Source organism: Malaclemys terrapin, chromosome 3 (genome assembly GCF_027887155.1).
Source record: "Malaclemys terrapin pileata isolate rMalTer1 chromosome 3, rMalTer1.hap1, whole genome shotgun sequence".
Lineage (NCBI taxonomy): Eukaryota > Metazoa > Chordata > Testudines > Emydidae > Malaclemys > Malaclemys terrapin.
In genome coordinates, this window is record NC_071507.1 from 76100437 (window position 1) to 76125525 (window position 25089).

Consider the following 25089-nt stretch of genomic DNA (forward strand, 5'->3'; position numbering starts at 1 on the left):
GTGATGAGAGCAGTACAAGAACCTGTATAGAATGAAGCAGATCTTATTTAATGTCACCTTTAGTGTATAACACTGTATATTACATACAGGATATTTATGCTGGTGTTTAAAACCAAATTGGAGGATAAAGTAGCGTTTGATGTCCGAGATCTCACTTTTACTTAGTTCTGTATAACTGCTTTTTGTGAAACTCAGTCCTTTTAAAGTGACTGGTTAGAATATGTAACAAAGGGTTTCCTGTTTAGATGAGAGATCTCCAGATGCGCAGTATGTGGATTTGCTGCTGAATCCAGAACGTTACACTGGATACAAAGGACCCTCTGCATGGAGAGTGTGGAACAGCATCTATGAAGAAAACTGCTTCAAGTAACTGGGGAGGGAGGAAAATGCACTTTATACTTTGAACAGTAACATTTCTTCAAAATACAAAAATCATTTATTTTTTAACTTTTTTTCAGGCCTCGATCTGTCTATCGTCCTTTAAATCCATTGGCACCCAGCAGGGGTGGGTCTCTTAACTATTTTGTACTTATGAGAATGCTTTCAAAGGCATTTTAACTCACCTTGGTGAATTTTCCAGTCCAAATTATACAAATAATATCCTACACTGTAGTACTATCTGTTGTCCACTCAGTCATATAAAGTGACAGAAACTAGATCATGAAATATAAAGAAATTGACCCTAATATACAAAAACTTAATTAGCTAAAATTAAGGCTCTGATCCTGTTAAATTGCACACATGCTTAATCTTATGAATGTCAATAATCTCATTAAAGTCATTGGGACTACTTGTGTGCAAATTAAAGCACGTGTGATTTTTTTTTTTTTTTTTTTTTTTTTTTTTTTTTTCCTGGAGCATCTAATTTTGTCACTTCAGTATATTTATTGGCTAATACAATGCTCAGTAACAACTTTTCTTTCATAGTCAAGTTAGTAATAAATTAAGTTTTCCTGACAGTAGTATCATTTCACTACTATACAGAGTGGGATCCACAGGAAAGATTTACCTTAAAGATGAAAGTTTAAAAAGCAGTGTTAAATAGGCACACTTTCTGCTAATAGAATTTTGATTTAAAATTCCAAATGAAAATAAGTTAGTTTTTATTTTCTCAGTGAATCTAAATTGAAGTCTTCAGTTTCCCTACTGATGGTTTCCTTAGTTCCTGTAACAATGAAATATTAATATAAATCAATTCATTCAAAAAGAAACCTTGCATGTTAGAAATGAAGGAAGACTCATCTAGCATAGATGAGGACTACTGGCAAAATTGTAACCAGTCTTTGTTTTTAAATGTCACTATTGAAATCAGTTAATTCAGTCTAAAAAATAACGCAATATAGCCCTATATCTTATGTGCATCAACATAGGCGGAGTCTCTGTGGTTACTCCCTAATACTTCCTTCTGTATTTTTTTAAATTTCAGTCTAATTAAAATCTTAAATATTGACCTCCTAGATCAGTGATATTGATATTAACCATTGGCAGGCAGTTAAGTATATTTGAATATTGTACTGAACTAATTATATTTAAACTGTTAAGCATGTTTTATAATGTAACATGCACAGGAGTGAACAGTTCACTGATTATATGTCCAAGAAAGGACCATTAGACATTTAATCAAACCTTCTGCATAACACAGGCCATAGGTCCTCATCCATTAATTTCTGCACCAAGCCCATAACTTCTGTTTGAGCTACAGCATATCTTCTGTGTAAAAGAAAAGCTATTTGTAAGATTCCTGACATGAACCAAAGAAGCATTTCTTGCATTTTTAATATCTTTGTGGCAGGGTACTGTGTCATTTCCCATACAGAGTGGAAGAGCTTTTTTTTCTAATGTTCCTAGATCTTTGTTTATAATTTTTTTCTTTTTTTCCAGGGCAGGATGATGGTAAGTCCTGATTTAATACATTCTCCATAATCGTTAAATATATAGTGGGAGCTACTTCGGTAGTTGTGATTGTTTAATGTTGCATAAACTTCCTCTCCATCCAAAAGAAGAAATAATTTTCACTCTTTCTACCAGTTGGGGGGGAACCAGATAATTGCCCTAATTATATAGCTCACTTGTCTGTTTTTTTCCCATAAGAATATTTATGGTCTTGCTGGAATAGATGAATATCAAGAAGAGTGAAGGTGAAGAAATGAAAGAGGGTCTGGGAAGGTTTTTACAAGACATGGGGTAGAAGTCTTTTGGGCCTGAGTTGTGTAGGGCTTTGAGTTTCTCCTCTTTTCCATTGATGGCAGATGTAATATTTTTATTTTGATAGAGGAAAAGAGCAGCTTTTTTTGACCTGGATAGCTTCTTTATATATAGTCCAGGTGTTTTGTCCCCTTTTTTTTCCCATTGTAGTCAGTGTCCGTTGATAAATGCTTTATGATTGTTGATTTCTAAAAAGATCTAGGGGTCATTGTGGACAGCTCAGTGAAAACTTGCACAGTTGCAGTCAAAGCAAACAAGATTTTCAACTGTCAAGAAAAGATTAGAAAATGTTGAAAATATGCTATTGTATAAATCAGTGGTTACACCGTTAGCCTGAACACTGTGGTGACTTTTGATCACCCCATCTCAAAAATTATGTAGTAGAAATAGCAATGATCTGGAGGACATCAGTGAAAATTATTAAAGGCTTGGGAAGACTTTCATGTTAGGAAAGAATAAAAAGACTAAGAAAATTAGTTTGCAAAGGAGACAAGAGGAGTCATTATTGTGTGTGAAATAATGAGTGGTGTGCGCTGGTCAAAAATAAGAGTCTTGAAATTTTTTGGAAGAAACAAGAATGTTTTTAATTTAATAGAAATCTTAATTTTTTCACTAATAAAATGAAAAAATTGTTGAGCATACAAACACATTTTGAGGTTTCCGTTTTGGGTGCCTCCCCCTTTCTGTTTCCCTTTTTTCCAGTAGAAAAGTGAGTGAGAAAGGAAAAGATCAGGGGCTACCTATGAATTATTTCAATTTGATGGAAAAATAGATTTTTTTTTAAGATATGAAAACTTTCCACAAAATTTTCATATCGTTCAGAAAGCCATTTTAGTGCAATTTCTATCAATAAAAATGCCTTTTGAACAGATATGAACAGTTCTGACCAGCTTTATGAATGATATTGTGTAGGTCATTTGGGCTTGCTGTCTTCCTAATACGAGAACAAGGTGACAGCCAATTAAATTAAAAGGCAACAAAATTAAAACTAATAAGTAATACTTTTTTTTATGAAATATATAGTTAAACTCTGAAAAGCTCTGCTACAGACCACTGAGGGAAAGAACTTACTCCAAAGTCATACGCATTTGATGTTTATAGAATTAAAAATATCATCTTCTTTATGCTAGCTAAGATAAAAATCTGAAAATCTCAACCCTTAAACATCAGGGACCTGAATCAGTCACTTGCTGCCCGGAGTTAGGAATGAACTTGTTCCCTAGAAGTGTTATTGGAAAACTATGTATTGTGGGAATTTTATTACTTTCTCTAGTACTATCCACATATGGCTTCCCCAATATATTAGTACAGTTTTATCTTTATTCTTTAATGTTGTTGCAGACAATGAGGATAATACTCCCTTCCTCCTGCAAGAAAGGAAAAGTTAACTCATCTTAATTTTGATGATATTGCTCCAAAGCACGCACCACTGGAAGTTCATGTCCTCAGAATATACAGTGCATATAGTACTCAAGGGTTTCTACTAGGGCTGTCAGTTAGTCGCAGTTAACTCATGCGCTTAACTAAAAAAAATTAATTGTGATTAATCGCAGCTTTAATTGCACTGTTAAACAATAGAATACCAATTGAAATTTATTAAATATTTTTGTATGTTTTTCAACATTTTCAAATCTATTGACTTAAATTACAACACAGAATACAAAGTGTACAGTGCTCACTTTATATTTTTATTACAAATATTTGCACTGTAAACATGATAAAAGAAATAGTATATTCACCTCATACAAGTACTATAGTGCACTCTCTTTATCATACAATCATAGAAGATTAGGGTTGGAAGAGTCCTCAGGAGGTCATCTAGTCCAACCCCCTGCTCAAAGGAGGACCAACCCCAACTAAATCATCCCAGCCAGGGCTTTGTCAAGTCGAGCCTTAGAGGTTTTTAAGGAAAGAGATTCCATCACCTCCCTAGGTAACCCATTCCAGTGCTTCACCACCCTCCTAGTGAAATAGTGTTTCCTAATATCCAACCTAGGCCTCCCCCACTGCAACTTGAGACCATTACTCCTTGTTCTGTCATCTGCCACCACTGAGAACAGCTGAGCTCCATGCTCTTTGGAACCCCCCTTCAGGTAGTTGAAGGCTGCTATCAAATCCCCCCTCACTCTTCTTTTCTGCAGACTAAACAAGCCCAGTTCCCTCAGCCTCTTCTCATAAGTCATGTCCCCAGTCCCCTGATCATTTTTGTTGCCTTCCGCTGGACTCTCTCCAATTTGTTCAGATCCTTTCTGTAGTGGGGGGCCCAAAACTGGACGCAATACTCCAAATGTGGCTTCACCAGTGCCGAATAGAGGGGAATAATCACTTCCCTCAATCTGCTGGCAGTCCTCCTACTTATGCAGCCCAATATGCCATTAGCGTTCTTGGCAACAAGGGCACACTGCTGCATATCCAGTTTCTCATCCACTGTGATCCCCAGGTCCTTTTCTGCAGAACTGCTGCTTAGCCAGTTGATCCCCGGTCACTCAGGACCTACCTCTCCCCCCAGCTTAGTGTCATTTGTGAACTTGCTGAGGGTGCAATCCATCCCATCATCCCAGACCATTAATAAAGATGTTGAACAAAACCAGCCCCAGGACCAACCTCTGGGACACTCTGCTTGATTCCGGCTGCCAACTAGACATCAAGCCGTTGATCACTACCCATTGAGCCCAACAATCTAACCAGTGAAAGTGCAACTTACAGATGTAGAATTTTTTTTGTTACATAACGTCTCTCAAAAAAACAAAATAGTTTAAAACTTTGGAGCCTACAAGTCCACTCAGTCCTACTTCTTATTCAGTCAATCACTAAGACAAACAAGCTTGTTTACATTTACGGGAGATAATGCTGCCCGCGTCTTATTTACAGTATCATTTGAAAGTGAGAACAGGCGTTTGCATGGCACTTTTGTAGCCAGTATGGCAAGGTATTTGTGTCAGATATGCTAAACATTCGTATTCCCCTTCATGCTTTGGCTACCATTCCAGGGGACATGCTTCCATGCTGATGATGCTTGTTTTAAAAAAAAAATTAAAAAAAAAAAAAATGCGTTAATTAAATTTTGACTGAACTTCTTGGGGGAGAATAGTATGTCTCCTGCTCTGTTTGTTTTACCCACGTTCTGTCATGTATTTCATATTATAGCAGTCTTGGACGATGACCCCACACATGTTCATTTTAAGAACACGTTCACGCATATTTGACAATATGCAAAGAAGGTACCAATGTAAGATTTCTAAAGATAGCTACAGCACTCGACCCAAAGTTTAAGACTCTGAAATGCCTTCCGATATCTGAGAGGGACGAGGTGTGAAGCATGCTTTCAGAAGTCCTAAAAGAGCAACACTCTATGCAGAAACTACAGAACCTGAACCACCAAAAAAGAAAATCAACCTTCTGCTGGTGACATCTGACTCAGATGATGAAAATGAACATGCATCAGTCTGCACTGCTTTGGATAGTTATTGAGCAGAACCCATCATCAGCATGGACGCATGTTCTCCGGAATGGTGGTTGAAGATGAAGGGACATATGAATCTTTAGCACATCTGGCATGTAATTATTTTGCAACACCGGCTACAACAGTGCCATGCGAATGCCTGTTCTCACTTTCAGGTGACATTGTAAAGAAGTGGGCAGCATTATCTCCTGCAAATGCAAACAAACTTGTTTGTCTGAGTGATTGGCTGACCAAGAAGTAGGACTGAGTGAACTCACAGGCTCTTAAGTTTTACATTGTTTTGTTTTTGAATGCTGTTTTTTTGTACATTATTCTACGTTTGTAAGTTCAACTTTCATAAAGAGATTGCATTACAGTACTTGTATAAACTGAATTGAAAAATACATTTTTTTACAGTGCAAATATTTGTAATAAAAAATATAAAGTGAGCACTGTACACTTTGTATTGTGTTATTGAAATTAATATATTTGAAAATGTTATAAACATCCAAAATATTTAAAATAAATGGTATTCTATTGAGGTTTAACAGTGTGATTAATCGTGCAATTAATTTTTTTAATAGCTTGACAGCCTTAGTTTCTACTTAAAGGATGTTAATATGTACAAATGAATACTGATGGATTTAACTATGTATTTTTGTGTTTTCAGGAGAATCTTTCTACACATGGCTAGAAGGTAAAAGGAAAGTTGATATGATGCTTAAAATTAATGTCAATTGCATTAGAAAAAACAGATACCAGTGTTATTACCCAATTTCTTATCCTTACTCACTGTCAGTCATATTTGGTTGGTGCCTGGAGTGAATGTCCATCTTCATCCCAAAGCCAGTAATTGTTTCTTAATGGATCAGTTATTGTACTATGTGTAAGAGATTTTGCACCCTTATGTTGGCATTCTACACTGCTAGAAGAACACTGGTATTCACTTTGCAAGTCATCCATAATATATGAGAGAGTTGTCTCTAAGCAATAGGCTTTTGTACTATAGATAAAACTGTTCTCATAAATGTTTTAGACAATCTAGATGATTGTATATTATGTTCAGCTGATCTACACAAAGATTTATGAATATATTTTCTTTATGAACCTACATATGGTGTGTGAAATCAAGAGTTTTTGGTAGTGTGGGTTTTTAAAAGTATTTAGAGTGAACTAAATTGGACTTGAAATCGGTAAATTAGCCTCCTGAAATTATTCAAGCAATCATGCTCAGAATGCACTCTTTTTATGCAGAAGTATCTTTGTGCAATAAAAATACTCTAAGCGGCATTCAAAGACTTGTAGAGACCTCCTCTTTTGTTCAGTTGTCATGTTATTGTAAATGCTTTAAGGTTATATTTTCTCAGTGGTGATGCTTGTGCTGTTTACACATTTACTCACCATTTAGCTACTCATGACTCCCAACTTTTAGAATCTAAAATGAGGAAGTAGGCAAAGAAATTGCTAGGATCTTTATTAGGACTAATTGTCAGATGTTTTTGAAAGCAATGGTGGTTGAACCGCTCATTTATACAAGCAGAATTGGTTTTAAGACCAAGGATAGGAGCAATTAGCAGCAAAATACAATGTTTTACCTTTTTATTGCCTTAAAATGCCAAGCAGGTTTAATACTGATAGCAACCAAAGGTATCCTCGAAGTGTGGAAAAGAATATTTTGTTAATTGGAGCAAGAAAACATAATTAAGCCTTTTAAGCAGCTAATTTTATTCTGCATAAAGCATTTACTTCTGCTATTAGTAGCTTTTACAGCTGCTAGCACATGAAAGCATAAAAGCTCAAATGTGTTCTTTAAAATAAATAATATGCTTGTAAATGAGGTCAGACCTCCTAAAAGGCAGTTACTTCAGATTGGCAGTGGTACCATTTTATCCAGAATCTTTTGGAAAATATGTAGTAAGGGTTTGCCCTTTCAGTGGGGTAACGTGCACTGGGGGTAGGAGGGGAGGGGATTTTTAAAGTGCATTAACATATTGCGCATTAATGGATCTATATAGACGCTGTTGCTGTGCACTAGAAATTTCCTAGTGCACTTCAGTGTAGTGCTGTAGTACTACATTGAAGTGCATTAGGGAACTTTTAATGTGCAACAACAGGGTCTACATAGACCAATTAATGTGAAACACATTACTGCGCTTTAAAAATCACAATCCCCTACTGCACATTACCCCGCTGTGTAGACAAAATCTCTACATTTGGAAGTAGCATACATATCAGTTTGCTCTCTATACGCCAGGGGAAACACTGCTTATTGACTTCAGAAAATATGGTTTCTAGTTAACTTTACCGTAACAGATTCTCTCCTGGTCTCCTTCTACCATAAGTGACTCCATGTCCTTTTACTTACAGCCCTTTATTCCTGTGTTGTCCTCCCATTTCTTGTGTGTCATGCAACCTCCACTGTCATCTTCAAATGCTTCCTCAAAAACCTGTTCTGGTTTGCCTTCCAATGAAGACTCCCAGTCCATCACTTTTGCCCTTTAATTTGATTTTGCTCCCTCAAATATCATCAGTATGTTATTTGTTTTCTAATATTTGGACTAAACAACATCTTTTGGGTCTTCAGCCCTCTGAGTTACTATAGCACTTTTCAGTTAAACCACCTCATGGGTGGTGTCCGTGATCATGCCATTAAGGTGACTGGACATATGGTTGGATCATCACATTTTTAGTGATGAAATTGTTTTGTGACTGCTGGTGCTCTTTATGTTCTCTTCATTGCTTCCCCTTTCTGTGTCCCCAGGAAACTGCTTTTAGTCTTGTTTTTCTGCCCCTTCTGTTCTCAGTTTTATATTAACTGACTTTATATTTAAGTTGTATCATAGTTAAGCAGCAGCCTTGAGGTTTTCCAATGCCACTATTAAGTTTCAGTTATCTTGGCCAGTTTTGTCCAAGTATTTGTTTTATTCTTGCCATTTTTTGTGCATTTATGCCTGCGACCAAAAAGAACAATTTTAGCAGATTCAAATGTTGCCTTTAAATTTGGCCATAAAATATCAGTTACAGATAGCAGTGACCATTAGGTTAGGATACCGTGTGTGTATGTGTTTGTTTGTTTTTACTTTCTGGATGGTCACTAGTACAATTGTCTCCCTAGCTGTAGAGGCCCAAGTAGATTATTTCAAATCTGTTTTACTCAAATTACATGCATGGGAGCTTTGTCTTGAATTTTTTACCAGATACTCCTTTCTTTTTAATGTGTGCTGACAAAAGCCTTACAGTAATGAACAAGTGTGCCTGTTATGGAGGGGTAGGGGTAGGTGAGTGAGACAGTAGACTTGAGATATAAACTCTTCCCACTGAAAGAAATAAGAATTTTTTAAAAGTGACACTAAATAAGTGACATTTTCCTTAATTGTAAGTCCAACACTAAAAGCTGAACAGTGCAAATTTTGCATCACATTTTCAGTGAATGTTGTTGGTTTTTATCTTAATGATATTTCTAGTAATCAATGCTTTTTTCTAACCAGGTCTTTGTCTGGAGAAAAGAGTATTCTATAAACTAATTTCTGGACTTCATGTTAGCATCAACTTACATCTCTGTGCAAATTATCTTCTTGAAGGTAATTTATATTTTTATGTAAGAGCCCTGAAAATATCTGTCATCTTATATGGCGATTGGGAATAGTTGTTTGTCCTGTCTGTATGTATATTAAGCCTATTAAGTGTGTGTACGTAAACACAGTTTGGCCTCGTCTCCACGGGGGACCAATCTAAGTTACGCAGCTTCAGCTATATGAATGACGTAGCTGAAGTCGACGTACTTAGATCTGCTCGCTGCAGTGAGTCAACTGCTGCCACTCCCCCGTCGACTCTGCTTGCGCCTCTCGCAGGGTCGATTTTATCGCGTCTAGACTAGATGCGATAAATCGACTGCTGCTGTATCGATCGCTGCCCACTGATCCGGCAGGTAGTGTAGACATACCCTCAGTCTATGTATTTGTGCAGTTGTTGTTTGTCTTTACTGAAAATTATCTATCTGTTTTCTGCTTAGAAACCTGGGGGAAGCCTCGTTGGGGACACAATGTCAAGGAGTTTATTCATCGCTTTGACCCTATTGAAACAAAAGGAGAAGGACCAAGGAGGCTAAAGAATTTATATTTCTTATATTTGATTGAGCTGCGTGCTTTGTCAAAAGTTGCACCATACTTTGAGCGTTCATTTGTAGACCTTTACACTGGAAATGTCCAAGAAGATGCTGAATCTAAAACCCTCTTGCTAGACATCTTCAGAGATACAAAGTGAGACATGAGATTTTGTATTACTATTTCAGCCATCTTCTAGGAAGAGAGGTGACTTTTGCATGGCTAGAAGGTTTGGGGAAGCCGGATAAAGAAAACGATGGTGGGGAAGAGAATGAGACGACAAGTTGGAAGGGTGAATTGGAAAGGAGGAGGGGCCAAAAACAGTAGTAGGAGGAAACATTTCTTGTTAGAGCCATTAAGAAACATTTTAAAACATCCAACCCTCACTTTCCCAGGTGTTCAAAATAGATTTCTTGCTCTTCAATATAAAATGTACATAATTATATTGAAAATTAGTAAAATGTATCTAACTTTAGCAGAGATCCTGCTGCTAAACCAGTTTTTACAAGTAGATTATCCCCTGTTGCTCAATTTCCTCTCCACCTGTATGTCTGCTACTAGGGAGTCCCCTCAACCAACCCATATTTGGCTCTCCTTTGACTAGTCGTTGCTCTAGGTCACCTCATTTCCCCTCTGCTACTGTGTGACTCGGTCAGCCTTCTGCTTTGCTTTGCACTAGAAAAATTCAGATAGTTATTCATGATCTAAATCATAACGAAACTAAGTAAATTTTAGGCTGCAAGGAGAACACTAAGAGGATCTATGGGAGAAAGGGGTCTTGATTAGTGGGCAGAGAGGAGCAAAGAGCAATGTCTGCAAAACAAATAAACTGCTTCAGATAAGGTAGTGTTAAATTTCTAAAATGGGTACCCTGTAGGGCAATCCCAAGAAACTGTTTTGTATGGACTGAGAGCTCAAAAAAGTTGACTTTTTAAAAATGCTCTCTTTATAAACCTGAGACTCTTTAGGCCACGGGTGGCCAACCTATGCTTCCGGAGCCACATGTGGCTCTTCAGAAGTTAACATGCGACTCCTTGTATAGGCACCGACTCCAGGGCTGGAGTTACAGGCGCCAACTTTCCAATGTGCTCACTGTTCAACCCCTGGTTCTGCCACAAGTCCTGCTCCCACTCCAGCCCTTCCACGCCCTCCTCTGAGCCTGCCATGCCCTCGCTTCCCCCCCTCCACCCCCCCAAAACCTCCTGCATGCCATGAAACAGCTGATCGGGAGGTGTGGGGAGGGCTGACGGTAGGTGGGAGGCACTGGGAGCGGCGGGGACAGGGGAGATGAGGAGCATGGCTGCTGACGTATTACTGCGGCTCTTTGGCAATGTACATTGGTAAATTCTGGCTTCTTCTCAGGCTCAGGTTGGCCACCCCTGCTTTAGGCTGTATGTTAATGCAGATTAATACACACCTCAGACATGGCAGAGGATTGTGATTTTTTTTTTTTTTTTTCCCTTTGGCTTTGTGGTTTTCTATGCTTATAGTGTGTGTTTGCATTAATCAGCACTGCCGCACAGTCTATCGTGACTGGTCTTCAATGAACCAGAGCAGAAACTTCCAAGTAATTTAAAATAGTTAGTAGAGTGATACTGTACACTTGGATGATATATTGTAGTGTGTGCTGATTTTCTTTACAATTTTTTGTTTGAGCAGATCCTTTCCAATGCACTTCGATGAAAAGTCCATGTTTGCAGGAGATAAAAAAGGGGCCAAGTCATTAAAGGTAAAGTCCTAAACACATCCCTAATGTACTTTTTTTTTTTTTAATGTTTAATACCCAGAATATTATTCACTTTTAATAAACCTTCACAGCAGTGTACCTGGGGTGGATGCAGGAAAGGGACAATGAAAACAGCATCGTATTTTGGACCCTGTAAAAGAAACTTACTTAGATAAGCCTTTAACAAATTGACCTAATTTCATCTGCTTGGCAATAAAGAAGATTGTGTGACAAATCCAAAAATGACCATAAGGCTGCTTACGAGTTGCTTTGCTCTTGTATCCTCAGCCTGACAGATAGAAATCTGTTCTGGAGTGCATTGCTCTGCCACTGATACTGTGGCAACACAAATTCATACAATCAGTCTCAGTGATAGAAGCAGTATTGTTTTTAAATAGAATGTTTCCCATGAAGCCTCATCTTATCTTTAAACAAGGTGGGGAGGTGTAATGCAGTTCCAAACAAACTTGAGTATGAATTTTACATTAGGAAACCTTGATTCCTAGAGGCAGATAGTTAATCTTAAAGCACTTTATCCACGTGACCCAAAATTTGTCATTATTGTATGGTCTTTTTGTTCAGATTCAGAAAGTTGGATCACGGAATTAGTAAACCGTAAAGGTGCAAATCTGTTCTTCATATAATTGTTTCATTTGTAGTGTGGTAATTTTATTTACATTGCCTACAAAACTATTAGCGTTGTCACAAAATTAGTTAGGTCCAGCAACTACTAACTTGATAAAATAGTCTGGCTACGTATGGATTCTGTTTGTGTTCTCTACTAATTTTATCTCCTTAAATCATAGAATCATAGAATATCAGGGTTGGAAGAGATCTCAGGAGCTCATTTAGACAAACCCCCTGCTCAAAGCAGGGCCAATCCCCAACTAAATTATCCCAGCCAGGGCTTTGTCAAGCCTGACCTTAAAACCTCTAAGGAAGGAGATTCCACCACCTCCCTAGGTAACCCATTCCAATGCTTCACCACTCTCCCAGTGAAAAAGTATTTCCTAATATCCAACCTAAACCTCCCCCACTGCAACTTGAGACAATTACTCCTTGTCATCTGCTACCACTGAGAACAGTCTAGATCCATCCTTTTGGGAACCCCCTTTCAGGTAGTTGAAAGCAGCTATCAAATCCCACCTCATTCTTCTCTTCTGCAGACTAAACAATCCCAGTTCCCTCAGCCTCTCCTCATAAGCCATGTGCTCCAATCCCCTAATCATTTTGGTTTCCCTCCACTGGACTCTTTCCAATTTTTCCACATCCTTCTTGTAGTTTGGGGCCCAAAAGTGGACACAGTACTCCAGATGAGGCCTCACCAATATCGAACAGAGGGGAACGATCACTTCCCTCGATCTGCTGGCAATGCCCCTACTTATACAGCCCAAAATGGTGTTAGCCTTCTTGGCAACAAAGGCACACTGTCAACTCATATCCAGCTTCTCGTCCACTGTAACCCTTAGGTCCTTTTCTGCAGAACTGCTGCCTAGCCACTTGGTCCCTAGTCCATAGCAGTGCATGGGATACTTCCTTCCTAAGTGCAGGACTCTGCACTTGTCCTTGTTGAACCTCATCAGATTTCTTTTGGCCCAATCCTCTAATTTGTCTAAGTCCCTCTGTATGCTATCCCTATCCTCCAGCATATCTACCACTCCTCGCAGTTTAGTGTCATCTTCAAACTTGCTGAGGGTGCAGTCCACACCATCCTCCAGATCATTAATGAAGATATTGAACAAAACCGGCCCCAGGACTGACCCTTGGGGCAATTCACTTGATACTGGCTGCCAACTAGACATGGAGCCATTGATCACTACCCGTTGAGCCCGACGATCTAGCCAGCTTTCTATCCACCTTATAGTCCATTCATCCAGCCCATACTTCTTTAACTTGCCGGCAAGAATACTGTGGGAGACCATATCAAAAGCTTTGCTAAAGTCAAGGAATAACGCATCCACTGCTTTTCCCCTTATCCACAGAGCCAGTTATCTTGTCATAGAAGGCAATTAGGTTAGTCAGGCATGACTTGCCCTTGGTGAATCCATGCTGACTGTTCCTTTCCTCTCCTCTAAGTGCTTCAGAATTGATTCTTTGAGGACCTGCTCCATGATTTTTCCAGGGACTAAGATGAGCCTGACTGGCCTCCGGTAGTTCTCCGGATCCTCCTCCTTCCCTTTTTTAAAGATGGGCACTACATTAGCCTTTTTCCAGTCATCCAGGACCTCCCCCGATCACCATGAGTTTTCAAAGATAATGGCCAATGGCTCTACAATCGCATCCGCCAACTCCTTTAGCACCCGGCCCCATGGACTTGTGCTCATCCAGCTTTTCTAAATAGTCCTGAACCACTTCCTTCTCCACAGAGGGCTGGTCACCTCCTCCCCATACTGTGCTTCCCAGTGCAGTAGTCTGGGAGCTAACCATGTTTGTGAAGACAGAGGCAAAAAAAGCATTGAGTACATTAGCTTTTTCCACATCCTCTGTCACTAGGTTGCCTCCCTCATTCAGTAAGGGGCCCAAACTTTCCTTGACTTTCTTTTTGTTGCTAACATACCTGAAGAACCCTTCTTGTTACTCTTAACATCCCTTGCTAGCTGCTACTCGAAGTGTGATTTGCCCTTCCTGATTTTACTACTGCATGCCTAAGCAATATTTTTATACTCCACCCTGGTCATTTGTCCAGTCTTCCACTTCTTGTAAGCTTCTTTTTTGTGTTTAAGATCAGCAAGGATTTCACTGTTAAGCCTAGCTGGTCGCCTGCCATATTTACTATTCTTTCTACACATCGGGATGGTTTGTTCCTGCAACCTCAATAAGGATTCTTTAAAATACAGCCAGCTCTCCTGGACTCCTTTGCCCCTCATGTTATTTTCCCAGGGGATCCTGCCTGTTCCCTAAGGGAGTCAAAGTCTGCTCTTCTGAAGTCCAGGGTCCGTATTCTGCCGCTCTCCTTTCTTCCTAGTGTCAGGATCCTGAACTCGACCATCTCATGGTCACTGCCTCACAGGTTCCCATCCACTTTTGCTTCCCATACTAATTCTTCCCAGTTTGTAAGCAGCAGGTCAAGAAGAGCTCTTCCCCTAGTTGGTTCCTCTAGCACTTGCACCAGGAAATTGTCCCCTACACTTTCCAAAAACTTCCTGGATTGTCTGTGCACCGCTGTATTGCTCTCCCAGCAGATATCAGGGTGATTGAAGTCTCCCATGAGAACCAGGGCCTGTGATGTAGTAAATGAGTTAACAGGCCATCTAGTTTCACTGTGAAGTACAGATAGCTGCATGTTCATATTTTCTGCTAAACATCTATTTTGTAATTCTTTACAGGAAATCCATGTAGTGAATTGGAGATGGTATCCCTAATCTTGTTTTCCCCATCTCCTTTGGTGAAAACATTACTCAGTAATTACACCTTACACACACACACACTACCTCCCCCTATCTGAATACTCACCTGAATGTTGTGTTTGGGGCCCACCTTACTGACTCCTGTGTGCTCTTTCAGACTCTTGAACCTGAACAGAACACAGGCAGCTGTCGCTGGCTGGTATCTCTGGACACTCTCAGGCTGCAGATCCTCTGCTGGGACCCTGTGGTCCAACTGGCTTGTCCCTGGGACTACTGCTGATCCCTCAGACTCTCCCATAGTTTGCCACACCTCTGCCATAATTCCAGCCACATGGGTGCTCTGAGTTTAGTTTGTCATTAGGGGCATGTGATATTGAAAACAAACACAAACAGACTTTGCACAGGATTCTAATTTCCCAGCCTGGAGAGTTCTCTGGGCTTTGGCAAAGTCCTCTGGGTTGTCCAAAAGTCTTCTGCTCAGATCATAGTTCCTCTTTAGAGTCATGTAGCCTCTCTCCTGCTCTAGGTTAGCTAGCTTTTTCTGATATTGGCAGGTCCCACAGTTAAACAGGTCACCCTTGCTACAAAAGTATGCCCCTCTTTCTTGCTCAAAGCTTCCTGTGTCATGCTCTGTGAGTTCCTCAAGTATATGTAACCCTTACCAACACCTGGTTTCTTCCTTCTGCTACTGAGGATTTTCCACTCTCCAGTCCCTACAGAGAAGTTGGAGGAGCTAGCTAGATTCTCCAACTCATTATCCCAAGGTGTTTCTTCCTGATGGGCAACCATTAATGTTCAATCACTTACTATTATCCCTGATCTGGCAGAGACATGCTATAGCCCCTGTTAGCAAATAATGGAGGCAAAAAGGCATTCTTTAAAAAATGGAAGTTAAATCCTAGTGAGGAAAGTAGAAAGGAGCATATAAACTCTGGCAAATGAAGTGTAGAAATATAATTAGGCAGGCCAAAAAAGAATTTGAAAAACCGCTAGCCACAGACTCAAAAAGTAATAGCAAAAATATTTTTAAGTACATCAGAAGCAGGAAGCTAAACAACCAGTGGGGCCACTGGACGATCAAGATGCCAAAGGAGCACTTAAGGATGATAAGGCCATTGCAGAGAAACTAAATGAATTCTTTGCATCCGTCTTCATGGCTGAGGATGTAAGGGAGATTCTCGAACCTGAGCCATTCTTTTTAGGTGACAAATCTGAGGAACTGTCCCAAATTGAGGTATCATTAGAGGAGGTTTTGGAACAAATTGATAAATTAAACAGCAGTAAGTCATCAGGACCAGATAGTATTCACCCAAGAGTTCTCAAGGAACTCAAATGTGAAATTAACTGTAATCTGTAACCTATCATTAGGTTTAGATCAGCTTCTGTACCAAATGACTGGAGGATAGCTAATGTGACGCCAATTTTTAAAAAGGGCTCCAGAGTTGATCCCAGCAATTACAGGCTGGTAAACCTAACTTCAGTACCAGGCAAACTGGTTGAAACTATAGTTAAGAACAAAATTGTCAGGCTCATAGATGAACATAATTTGTTGGGGAAGAGTCAACATGGTTTTTGTAAAGGGAAATCATGCCTCACAAATCTTCTAGAATTCTTTGAGGGGGGTCAACAAGCATGTGGATAAGGAGGATCCAGTGGATTTAGTGTACTTAGATTTTCAGAAAGCCTTTGACAAGGTCCCTCACCAAAGGCTCTTAAGCAAAGTAGGCTGCCATGGGATAAGAGGGACGGTCATCTCATGGAAATGCACCTTGGAAAACATAATCCCAACTATACATATAAAATCATGGGGTCTAAATTAGCTGTTATCACTCAAGAAAAAATCTTGAAGTCATTGTGGATTGTTCTCTGAAAACATTCACTCAATGTGCAGCGGCAGTCAAAAAAAGCAAACCGAATGTTGGGAATCATTAAGAAAGGGAGAGATAATAAGACGGAAAATATCATATTGCCTCTATATAAATCCATGGTACACCACATCTTGAATTCTGCACGCAGATGTGGTCGCCCTATCTCAAAAAAAGATATATTGGAATTGGAACAGGTTCAGAAAAGGGCAATGAAAATTATTAGGGGTATGGAACGGCTTCCATACGAGGAGAGATTAATAAGACTAGGAATTTTCAGTTTGGAAAGAGACGACTAAGGGGGTATATGATAGAGGTCTATAAAATCATGACTGGTGTGAAGAAAGTAAATAAGGAAGTGTTATTTACTCCTTCTCATAACACAAGACCTGGGGGTCACCAAATGAAATTAATAGGCAGCACTTTTAAAACAAACAAAAGGAAGTATTTCTTCACACAATGCACAGTCAGCCTGTGGAACTCTTTGCCAGAGGATGTTGTCAAGGCCAAGACTATAACAGGGTTCAAAAAAGAACTAGATAAATTCATGTAGGATAGGTCCATTAATGGCTATTAGCCAGGATGGGCAAGGATGGTGTCCCTAGCCTCTGTTTCCCAGAAGCTGGGAATGAACAGCGGGAAAAGGATCACTTGATGATTACCTGTTCTGTTCATTCCCTCTGGGGCACCTGGCATTGGCCACTGTCGGAAGACAGGATACTGGGCTAGATGGACCTTTGGTCTGACCCAGTATGGCCATTATTATATTCTTACGTTCACATCCACATAGAGGCATTGCACAATACACCGCTACCTCAATATAACATGACCCGATATAACACGAATTCAGATATAACGCAGTAAGCAGTGCTCCGGGGAGGGAGGGGCTGCGCACTCCGGTGGATCAAAGCAAGTTCAGTATAACATGGTTTCACCTGTAACGCGGTAAGATTTTTTTGGCTCCCGAGGACAGTGTTATACTAATGTAGAGGTGTACAATTTCATAGCTACTTCATAACAACAACCAGAATTCCATAGATTCCCCAAATAGTAAATTCCCCAAATTAGCGAGCCTGCTACTTTCTAAACTGTTTAAAGTACTAGACTTCTTTTAAAAGCCTGCCTTAGCATGAAACTTTTTTTATGTATTTATTGCTAGGAAGAATTCAGGTTGCATTTCAAAAATATATCCCGCATAATGGATTGTGTTGGATGCGATAAATGCAGATTGTGGGGCAAACTGCAGGTACGTTGTATTTTGCTTTCCTGTGTATGCATACCTTTTTGGGAATTTGCCATTTTATCTAGAAATTTGATGGCTGTCACAGTTTAGTTCTCTGGTATCCATGTGATATTGCTCAAATATATAGCACTTCTTATATGTTCAAAATAAGTTCTAGAAATGATTAGTATTTGTCAGTTATTTCACTGATTAAGATGTAAATGTTCACAAAGTCATGAAACATAAGTTTCAGCAAACCTCAAAAGCAAAATCCCATTAGTGATGTCTTTTATTACCATCTTACGACATATATGTGTGTGTGTGTGTGTGTGTGTGTGTGTGTGTGTATACACACACACACACACACAATCTCTAATGTGCAATAAATAGAAGAACCTTGCAAAATAGGAAGCTTTCCTGGCAAGTATAACACATGCAGTATTTCTACCTACAAGCATTCAGAAATCATGAGATTGGCTTAAGAATCCTGAGACTTCAAATGTTTTTGGACTCTGTTTGCTTTCTAGTTTCTGCATCTTTAGGGTGTCCTCCTCACTTCATGATTTCAGACTTCTCTCTGCAACCATAAGGGCTAGAACCTTTTTTAAAATGAAAGCTGAGATTCTCATGTATTCATTAGCCTTCAGGAACTGCAGCTTTAAGAGAGAAGCCAAATGTTACAAGACTCTCAATAAAACTGCAAGAGTTGGCAACACTACCAGTGTCTTGACTTCTGCAGATCTTAAACTTTAATTAAAAGCAAAATTTAAAGTTACTAGCCCTGAGTGTTGGAAATAGTCTTTAAAATGTGAACTGAGAATAATCAGTACTGTGAGAGCAATTGCCGGCATTACACCATCAGGCATGTAGGGAGTTTCTCTCACCTTCTTTCAGCTCCGCAGCAGAATAAGTGGAGGAGCAAATGTAATGGCCTGTTCTGAATCCTCAGGACCCTCCCTCTGCCCCCTCCTCCCCATTGGCTCCTCTGTGCTTCCACTACCCTTTTTTCTCCTCATGAGAGGCCAACTTAAACCAAGCACACATCCCTCCTGTCCTGCAGCATCCTCTTGCAACTGTCCCCAACTACTGCCTCCTGCTCAGATCCAACAGGTCCTTCCCCAGGCCATATAAGTGTGTGTGTGGCGGGAGGGGGGAATAGAAGATAACTGGCACCTTAGCACTTCAGAATCTCTAATAGCCATTTTCTACACACAAAGGGAGGAGTTAAAGCAGAAACCTCTCCCTCTTTCCCTGCAGAGGCTAAAATAGTAACACTGACAGTAGAGCAGCCAGGAGGTGAGGAGCCTCCTAATGAGGAAAAACTCTAGGTTTGGTTGTGGGGGGAGAGGTTTTTGAGGCAGCCAGGAGGATGCCTGATTAGGGGAGAGGGGCTGAGGTGGCTTTAGCAACCTTGAAGAACTGCTGCTTTGTAATAGTAGATTTGGTGCGGCAGAGAAGAAAACTCATGAATTTCGGAGGAAGCAGCTAGGGAGAGGGAAGAACTGAAATTTGATGGTGATGGGAAGAGAATTCATTAATTTAAAGCTGAGGAGTATGTGTAAAAGAGAGGATGAACTTGGTGTGTAATTGGAGGAGTGCATGCACATGGTTAGGTGTGTTCTGGTACATGTGGGAGCATGTCCAGGTGTTGAAGGGGAAGGCAGAGTGTTGCGTGTGTAAGCTGGACTTATGTCTGAGTAAGTAAATTTCTCTTGACAATTTTGCAAAGGTGAACTAGACTGTTTTATTAATGGTTAAAAATGCTGAATTTCTTTCAGACTCAAGGCTTAGGAACTGCTCTAAAGATTTTATTCTCTGAAAAAGAGATTCAGAACCTTCCTGAGAATAGTCCGTCAAAAGGTTTTCAACTCACACGTCAAGAAATAGTTGCTCTCATAAATGCATTTGGAAGGTAAGTTACCTTTTTTTGTTTGAAGGAGTCTAATAGCAGGCTGTAGATTTTGAGGTTAACTCTTGATAAAATCTGTGAAAAAATAGATACTTTTAAGATTACCTTTTTGGGGAAGGAGGAGGAGGGTAAGTAAGTTTATAAATACACCTCTACCCCGATATAATGCGACCCGATATAACACAAATTCGGATATAACGCGGTAAAGCAGCACTCGGGGGGGTGGGGGGGGGGCGTGCTCCTGCGGATCAAAGCAAGTTGAATATAATGCAGTTTCACCTATAATGTGGTAAGATTTTTTTTTGGCTCCTGAGGACAGCGTTATATCGGGGTAGAGGTGTATCACTAACACCTTGGTGCCAACTATTTGGAATAATGATGATGGCATGTCTCAAAATGTTCATATTTGGATAAATACCCAAGAATTAATGTGTATCCTAACTATCACAAATTAAGTTTAGAAATTTTGGCTTTGAATCTCTTCAACAAGCTTTATCATGAGATTTCTGATACTTGCTTTTTCTTTCTGAGCCAGGAATACTATGAGCGCAGCTCTTCTCTCAGTAGTGATGCACTTTGGATCTTGAATATGCACACATGAAAAATGGGGGACAGGTGTAAAAGTGTTACGTGCATGTTAGAGAATCTAAAAAGAAAAAAGCATGCTTAGTTCTAATTCAGTTTTGCAAAGTTTGTGTGGTGTGCTCATTTTTTCCACATTAGTATATATCTTTAGTGTAGGTGTTTCATTGGTAAAAAAAAATTCTGCCAATCTAAAGTTTTATTTCATCAGTGTGAGTTGCAATTTTTAAGGGTGAAAAACCCACTTTGTTCTTCATACTAGACCCTGGGGAACTGAACAAGCTTTGCAGGTTTTTGGCGTTCTCCCCCCCCCCCTCCCCCCAGCTGAAACCAATTTAGGTAGGATTAAACAGCCATTCAACTTTGCTTAGCAAATTTGGTCATCTTTTAAATAAAATAATGAAGTAAGGGAATTCTTTTGAAATCCTTCTAATCTCTCACTTAAATATAGTTGAGTGTCAATCTTACAAATAGGGCAGATTTTTGGAGGGAAAAGAAGTTTTACTTTTAGAGTTGTTTAAATCTCTAGTTACTGCACTGAAACAAACAAATGGAAGAATTTGCAATATCTTTGCTATTTTCAACATGCACTAATACAAAGGGGGTTTTGTTTTGTTTTACAGGCTTTCCACAAGTATAAAAGAGTTGCAGAATTTTAAACTTTTATTACAACATACTAGGTAATGATGGTTTTTACACATCACAGTAGTGCTGACCGTTAACTGACTGCATCAAGCAAAAAGAAATCAATCCTTACAGGACTTACATTACAAGCTGATTTAAAAAAATTTAAAATTCAGATACCAACTTGAATATTTATGTTTAAAATAGGAATAGTTATTAATTAGAAAAGATATTTATGAATGAAGTATATAGTTTTAAACACATAAATTATGCTGATCTCCTGTCTATTGTATCGCCATTTTATATAATTTTTCTTTGTTTCACTGTTGTCTTTCATTCAAGGATAATTGTTTTAGATTAAATTACTGTCCCTACATCTTGAATGCAATGTTGATATGAACAAACTTGCACTGCTTCAAACAAAAATAAGTGGTCCTCCTTTTAAATATTGGACATCAAAATATTGTAAGGGAATAGTCACTGCTTGATTCTAGCTGTATAGAAGAAAATCCTTATTTTCTTTTTGTGTTTCTTCAGTTTTCACTTGCTTTTTTATTTCCTTGTATTGCATAATTGTAAACAATGGAAAATTAATTAACAAACTTTATTTTGTGCTGTGAGGTCCTTGGCACCTCATTGATGCCAACTGTTTCTCACCATCCCTTTGTTTTTAAACTTCCTTGATCCGCACACACACACACTGTCATAACTGCCTTCTCACTGACGGAATAAGGATGAAAATTATTTCTCCAGAGCCCTAACTCTGCAACTTTGGTCTACCCTATGGGGTTGTTAGTGGAGCGCTGCTAGTATGAGGAGCTTTGGTCAAGCATACCCTCCAGCCTCCCTTTTTTCCTCTTCTCCCCTAGAATCACAGGATCAGTCTTTAGGAATTGTTCTTTTAGTATTATAAGAAGTTAAAATATCACACTTCTTTCCCTCTTGGGGCGGTGGAAATCCATTAAGAAAGGATACAGCTTGGATTGGACTTTAATGGGATTATGTTTGTTGTGCTGTATGAAAAGGTCAGTGCAAAAAAGACAGCTTGTTTTGATAGACTTGGGTTTTTAAAAAAAATACATTTTAAAATGGCAAAACATGTCAACATTTAATAGTGCATACTTTTATCTATGCAATCCCTAACCATATCTTCTCCAAAAGGATATTCAACATATTTAATGAAACGGGTATATTATAGTGCATTTTATGTAAATTGATTGTTAATTTGCTCCATCAGGTTCCAAAAAGTACTACTGATCAGTAGCAACCAACAGTGGTTTAAATTTAAAATGGAAGTAATAAAAGTAAATAGTATTTTTGAACAGCTTGCGTAAGCTGTAATAAATGTAATATTTAGTGAAGTTATCTGAGTACATTATGAATGTCAGTAATGCTGGTACAGTATATAGATATGTCTATAGCATCTTTTACTTTTAAACTGAAAACGATCTTTACAAAACAAATAAAAAGTGCTCTTAAACCTTTCTCATCCTACCAAATCTTACTCAGTGTTTTTGTTTATACAGTTTATAGTAGTGTAACTATTGGTCATGTTAAACTGTGTTAGATTCCATAATGTTGCCCACTACAGTTCAGAGGGGAAAATACTTTGAAAGCTGCTGTATATACTGTGTTCTTCTTGTAACCATCCCAGTCATAAACGGACCTACTACCTTTTCTATTTGATTGAAAAGGAAATAGGCTACCCTGCTCTCAGTATTTGCTTTGGAGTCAAACTGGTGAAAACTAAATGGAAAAATCATTTTGGTTTCTGTTAAATTAGCATTGAAGCTGATATCCGGTCTTTATACATTACTGTTTAATCCTTACTTAAAATTGGTATAACTCATTAATAGACATCTTAAGGCAGTGATAGAGTAAACTAATGACAACCTCAAAATGTTAATGGAGGGTTTCCTTGCCCAGTAATCTAACAAGATTTTCTTTTCTTAGCTGCCATGTTTTTAGTTCTCAGCCACTAAGATTTAAAATATCTGTTTTTAATGACTACTTATAGCTGGCTGAGAGACACTCCATTATTTACCTTTTTTGTCATTCTCCTGGCTTTTGGGTTAATCATTAAAGGCTAGAGTTGAGCCTTTAGGCTCACTCCTGTGTGAGAGGCGGTGCACAGGTGAGATTTAATTGTACGATTAATGATGGGTTCAGATCTCTATGGCCTTAGATAGGCATCTTTTTAGTTATAATTTAAATCAAAATAAATTAGCTGCGTAGCCCCAGCATTAGCTCCTGAAAGACTCAGTTATATTTTTCTCTCCTGCTTCCTCCTTGCTTTGTGGGGAAAGTAAAGTGTTTTTACCCCTTTTTGGGGGTACAAATTACTAATCTTCTCTTCCTCACCAAAGTTTGGCCAACGTTTATGGACATTGAAACATAGAATCATAGAATATCAGGATTGGAGGGAACCTCAGGAGGTCATCTAGTTCAACCCCCTACTCAAAGCAGGACCAGTCCCCAACAACTAAATCATCCCAGCCAGGGCTTTGTCAAGCCTGACCTTAAAAACCTCTAAGGATGGAGATTCCACCACCTCCCTAGGTAACCCATTCCAGTGTTTCACCACCCTCCCAGTGAAAAAGTTTTTCCTAATATCCAACCTAAACCTCCCCCACTGCAACTTGAGACCATTACTCCTTGTTCTGTCATCTGCTACCACTGAGAACAGTCTAGATCCATCCTCTTTTCAACTACCTGAAAGGGGTTCCAAGCAGCTATCAAATCCCCCCTCATTTTTCTCTTCTGCAGACTAAATAATCCCAGTTCCTTCAGTCTCTTCTCATAAGTCATGTGCTCCAGCCCCCTAATCATTTTTGTTGCCCTCTGCTGGACTCTTTCCAATTTTTCCACATCCTCCTTGTAGTGTGGGCCCAAAACTGGCATCATTGCTGTGTACCCACTCCATCCACTTGCTCATATGGAGTGGGGTAGGGGATCATACAGCCAGGGCTGGCTCCAGGGTTTTTGCTGCCCCAAGCGGCGGAAAAAAAAAAGCCGCGATCTGCGGCGGCAATTCAGCGGGAGGTCCTTGGCTCCGAGCGGGAGTGAGGACCTGCCGCCCCTGTCTGGAGTGGCCGCCCCAAGCACCTACTTGGCAAGCTGGTGCCTGGAGCCGGCCCTGCATACAGCCACTATTCTCCCCTCACACCCATAGCCATAATCCACGCAAAGCTAATGCAGTTGTATAAGGCAGTGGAGTTTATTTTCTCTATTCCTACATGTGGCTGGGTAACACAAGGGCATAAATGAACCTTAAGAGAATTCTGTATGAGACAATTCCGTGGCATTTGAGGATGACGCTCACCTCTTCAGTAACAAAATAAGGAAAGTATTTTACTTCATTAAGACATTTTTGTAGAAACTAGTTGAAACAACTTTCTTCTGTCATGTACCTTTTTAACTGTATTTGATGTACATTCTTTGAATATGTTGCTTATGAAGTTTTGCCATGGGAATCAGATGACATATAGTCCTTTATACATTAAATTAAATTTTAACAGCTTGCAGACCTGTTTTTGATATTAAAAACGAGGCAGTTGCACTGATGTTCATGAGCTGTAAACTATTTTAGATTCCAAGTAAATACTGACTAGTGCTGGCTTGTCAACGCTGCTCTTGTCTGCCATTCACTGCAGAACAAAAATATACTTCCTAGTGTAAATGGCAGAATGATTATAATAGCTGATATAATAATGTAATAAGGAGAAAAAAACACTTGAAATTCCCTTAGTCACTGGGATTTGATACCATTTAAGTGGGACAGTAAAAAAAGATCTGGTACAAACTGTTAAGACACTCTTATTGAACTTAAGATCCCAGTGCCTCAGGTGGAGATGAATAAACTTGTTAAACTGTAACAGATATACTGATCTTTGCAAATTGTTTTGGTAAAAATGTTTTTCCCATTTCAGTGTGTTCCTTGTGTTTAATACATTGCTGTATATGCATGAAATGCCACGTGGGGCCATGTTTTTCTAGAATTGCGTTCTAATGGTTGGAAGGAAAAAAACCTATCCTCCCTCTGACTTTCATTGTTTTGTGCTTTT

At 39.2% G+C, this 25089-nt stretch overlaps 1 protein-coding gene across 1 annotated transcript in view; it reads left to right on the forward strand.

The window, feature by feature from the left end:
- The window catches only part of ERO1B (endoplasmic reticulum oxidoreductase 1 beta), a 62870-nt gene extending 40360 nt beyond the window's left edge, over nucleotides 1-22510 (forward strand). Inside the window, exons 7-16 of the mRNA XM_054022680.1 lie at nucleotides 246-366; nucleotides 459-505; nucleotides 1882-1893; nucleotides 6318-6344; nucleotides 9136-9228; nucleotides 9660-9906; nucleotides 11410-11479; nucleotides 17848-17934; nucleotides 19689-19822; nucleotides 21025-22510. Of these exons, the coding sequence (XP_053878655.1) occupies nucleotides 246-366; nucleotides 459-505; nucleotides 1882-1893; nucleotides 6318-6344; nucleotides 9136-9228; nucleotides 9660-9906; nucleotides 11410-11479; nucleotides 17848-17934; nucleotides 19689-19822; nucleotides 21025-21085 (899 nt within the window). The 3' untranslated portion in view covers nucleotides 21086-22510. The remainder of the gene's footprint in view (nucleotides 1-245; nucleotides 367-458; nucleotides 506-1881; nucleotides 1894-6317; nucleotides 6345-9135; nucleotides 9229-9659; nucleotides 9907-11409; nucleotides 11480-17847; nucleotides 17935-19688; nucleotides 19823-21024) is intronic.
- Nucleotides 22511-25089: the final 2579 nt, after the last annotated feature.